The sequence below is a fragment of the Lycium ferocissimum genome, unplaced genomic scaffold, assembly GCF_029784015.1.
Source record: "Lycium ferocissimum isolate CSIRO_LF1 unplaced genomic scaffold, AGI_CSIRO_Lferr_CH_V1 ctg18514, whole genome shotgun sequence".
NCBI classification, from domain to species: Eukaryota; Viridiplantae; Streptophyta; class Magnoliopsida; order Solanales; family Solanaceae; genus Lycium; species Lycium ferocissimum.
Genome location: NW_026717861.1, coordinates 2,772 through 7,139, shown reverse-complemented (window position 1 = coordinate 7,139; position 4,368 = coordinate 2,772). Strand labels below are relative to the sequence as shown.

Sequence of the window (4,368 nt, the reverse complement as noted above, 5' to 3'; positions counted from 1 at the left end):
CCCATGATCATGGTTATGTTGAATCTAACTGTTCAACATGATGAAAAACATACTTAAACATATTTATGGAAATGTTTCATATTGTTTCTATCATTGTTCCATGCTCATATTTTCACGTACAGTTGGTCTACTTAGTCGATTTAAGGCACTGAGTGCCGGTCCGCCCCATCAAGGAGTTTGAGGCTTGACATCATGCAACAAAACTTAAAGGAGAATATCATTTTCTTAGCTTGTTGGAGCTTGAGAACTCCCTTGTGTGTTAGCAAGAGATGTTCAAAATAACTATTGGGTTGGGTCCGCCCATAAGGAGTTAATATGAAAACATGGCTTACAAAGACAAAATTCTATGCATCTTTCTAAAGAGGATTTTTAGGCTATGAAAATAAGAGAATTCATCTTTTCTAATGAGGATTCGCGACAACTGGTGACACAACATGGTTGCTGTAGATTCTCTTCTACTACGGAGAAATCTGCTTGTCCCTCAACTAGTATTATTTGTTAAATACTACAGTTACATATGTTACCCAACAAAAATAATATATCAAAAATAGTAATGAAGATCAATTGTAAACTTCGCAGCACATACAGTTGCTAACTTTTGTGTTGAAATGCATTCAATATGGATAAACAAGATATTTAGTTTGCATTCATCATACTATTGGAGGAGTCATCATAGAAAATTGAACCTGAAATCACGAGTACCTATTTTCAACCAAACATCCATAATACATTTAACATGAATGTTTAGACAGCTTCCCCTTTCTAAAGAACAAAACAAGACTAAGACAGAACTAAGTAAAATCAATAATAAAAATTCTAAATTGAAGACATGAAGAGCACTTTCAGAGGGTATGAAAATATTTGTTTAGTGAGTTGATGATGCCAACGAAGACAAAATACCATTGGAAGATTGACTTTGAGTTCGGCTTCTCAATCTATGCCTGCAACTTGAAGAAGCAAAGTTTCCATGATTAACTTTCTTGGTTGTTCTTCTACGAGTGGCCCAACTTCTATTACCTAGCGCTGCTTCAGCCAAAGCTTGTTCTCGTGCCTTTTGTTGATTAATATGTTGTTTGTTCAGGAAAACTAGCTTATGAAGAAGACTGCACACTGTCTTTCGCAATTTGTCATCACTAATGCGCTGGATTGGATTACCCAATAGATTTAGAGCAATGATAGAGCTATAGTTCGCCACAAGCTGCTGAAGAGCATTAGTTGTAGTTATTTTATTGAAGCTCAAGTCTAGAACTGACAGCTTCAAAAGCCTATGCAACCCCTCTACATAACTTATTTTGTTAGCACTGAGGTAGAGCTCCTTTATGAGTGTACAATTTGATAAACCTGATGCAATTTCCAGCCAAAATCATTAAATAAAGAGCTGGAAGCCAGGACAATTAATTTGTTGGGGGTCTAAGGAAGTAATAATTTACCTCTTCCTATACGAGAAATTCTGTTGTAACTGAGGTCAAGAACCCGCAAATGAGTCAATTCCTTGAGTCCTTCAATTGTGTGAATTTGGTTCCTTGATAAATTGAGAACATGAAGACTCTTTGGCAGTGATCCTTGAGTTATTTGAGCTGCATCATAATAGAAATATAAAACAATTTTCAGTGAATGTCACATGTAACCATTTTTTTATCATTGTCTCCAGCTTAATAGAACTAAGCTTGATAGCCCACCTATGGAGTTGCCTGATATATTTATTGATCGAAGACCGGAGAAGTGTGACATTACAGGGTTAACTTTCAATCCAATGCTTGCAAGGTGAGCAACTGTTGACGCTGAATTGAGAGACTGGATCACGTTGTTCGCATGTATAACATCTTCTGGCACATTTGAATTCGGTCGCCTATTTATGAGCGATGAGCTTCTTGCAAGTGATATATCAACTTGAAGAGAAGGTGGGAAGTTGGTGTCATCTTCAATTAAGCGTTGTGGATGAATAGAGAGTTCTTTTACCCATTCATCAACTCTTGAGAATGTAGAAGATTCTGCAGGGCATGCAACCCACTGATTTTGTGACCACAGACTAGTTATTACATGGTTGTCATGCAAGACATAATTTTGATTGTTGTTGATCCCCGTTTTCAAAGATTTCCCAGTGAATGAACCAGGTGATCCTAGCTTGCTCAATTCCATGCCTTGCCCTGGTTCTAGAGTATCGGGAGAGTACCCACCTTGCTTCCTTACAATTATTTTAACTGGGATTGTTTGTCGTTGGGTATTGCTTGTTCCTTTTACGTTCCTATGGCTCCATAGGAAAAGTTTCCACCACAACTTTCGGCTCCTGGATGGTAGGATTTTGCTTGAAGAATGTTTTTTCAACTTAACTTTGTCAGCACTGTAATGTGAAGATACGGAGATTGGACTTCTTGGGAATAATTTCGTAGATAATCTCTTTGTTTCATCAAATGACTGAGACTTTGGAGGTGGTGGCTCAAATATAATTTTCTTTAACGTACCCCTTATTGTAAAACCTGAGCAGGAGCGCTCCAGTACCCTACAAGTCAAAGATTCTTGTTTACCAATCCCCGGATCACTAATGTTTCCATTCTTTTTTATCTCCATGACCTCTTCATCAGATTTCTCTTGGTCCTGATCATTCAAATAATCGTTGAATGGATAACAGAGATTCATCCTTTTGTGAATTGATTGACCATATTCCTCAGTAATGTTTTGAATATGAAAATCAAGGCTATCCTTGTGTATCGATAGACTCTCATCGTGTTCACCTTCCCCTTCGTATTCAACCTCCTTAGCTTCTCTAAAGTAACTTTCCTGACTCATTTCCTCGACATTGTTGGTTGAACTCCCAGAAATCTCAACAGGTAAGGGAACAAAAAAAGAAGTTGATTTTAACTCATCAGTTTTGGTAGTAGACTCTATAGGACCTTCAACTGGTGGATGAACCTTAGCAGTTTTTCGAAATCTCTCTTTTCCCTTAAACCAACAAACATGAAAATAAGAAAACAAGTTCAGCTTTGGTGCATAGAGTAAGTAATTAAGGCAACTGCAGTAATAACATGAGTAGTAAATAAAATATTTGCACTTGCCTTATACTTTTTATTTCTTCTTATAATGGCACAAAAGCAGCTGCAATTTGCCATTTCTTTTAGAGTTCCTTTTCCTCTATTTATGCTATCACAAGCGTTAAATTTACATCTGGAAAGCTGAGCTTCAAGTGGACCACAAAAGAATGGATGTTTGATCAAAAGTAACTTTTACATTGGATGAATATTAGCCGTAATCAATTGGCAGACGCCAAAGCAATGTCCAATTCAACAAAAATGAAGATGGAGAAAGGTAACAGTATAATGATATTCCAAGGCTTGTTCTTCTTCTCGCCACTGTTGTAGCCCATACCAAATGGGAAAATGACTTCACTGGAATATTATTGGCCAGAGTGTTATACTATGTTGCTTCTCTCCAGGTTCTCCACCTAAATTTCTCCTGTCATTCAAGAAAACCACACCCATGCCATGAGAGAACAAAAAACCAAGTGAACTTCAGAACATCATAATCTTAAGTGTATTCTAAGAAAAATTTGATAACAAAATTGACAAAGATCAACAGGACAGATCCATAATATCCGAGGCTCAAAGAAAAATTTGATAAAAAAATTAAATAAGATAAATCTAATGCAGATAACAAAAAGATAAAGATCCATAATATCTGAGGATCAACATTTGAAATATTTTTAAAAGGAAAATAAAGGAACAAAATTCAATCTTGAAAATTTCAATTTATTTGTAAATTTGGAAAAAAACTTGGACAAAAAAAGGAGAACATAAATAAGAAACAATCGTGGGTATTTGTCAAATACGTACCTCCTCAAGACACAGTACGCCAGGTTGATGAGACTTTGGACAAACAAACAATGATGTTTCTCCTACAAAGTCTTACCAAAACTGGGACCGATGAGAGGAGAATGGAATTTGGGGGGAAATGGCTGGCGAGAAGGGAATTGACAAAACTAACGAGAAGGTTGAAGAAACAAGAAATACATAGAAGGGATTATATGGATAGGAGATATGCGCGCAAAGTACACGATCTGAAAAAACCATGACCACTGACCACAAACTATGAAGCATCATCGTAATATTATTATTACGTCTAAATTGGAATATATGTCGGCATAGGCCCATATTAACTTCAAAAGACTCTGAAGCTTATTAAAGGTTGTATAAAATGAATTGTCCTTTCGTTTTTATGTTAAGATAAGATGCTATATTTTGTAATAAATTTTAAGATGCTATATTTTGTAATAAATTTAAAATGTTAGTTTGATTTATAAAATATTTTAATGTAAATGAATAGTATACAAAATTAGGTTGCCAAAAAAGGAAAACGTCATACTAAAATTAAAAT

General features: G+C 35.7%; 1 protein-coding gene across 1 annotated transcript; it reads right to left on the bottom strand.

Annotated features, from left to right (window-relative positions):
- Positions 1-675: 675 nt before the first annotated feature.
- On the bottom strand, positions 676-4,161 carry LOC132042851 (uncharacterized). Its single transcript, XM_059433361.1, has 5 exons — positions 3,828-4,161; positions 3,054-3,450; positions 1,680-2,940; positions 1,431-1,577; positions 676-1,341 (listed from the first exon to the last, which is right to left on the bottom strand). The coding sequence occupies exons 2-5, from the start codon at positions 3,105-3,107 to the stop codon at positions 866-868; spliced, it is 1,938 nt and encodes a 645-aa protein (XP_059289344.1). The 5' UTR covers positions 3,108-3,450; positions 3,828-4,161; the 3' UTR covers positions 676-865.
- Positions 4,162-4,368: the final 207 nt, after the last annotated feature.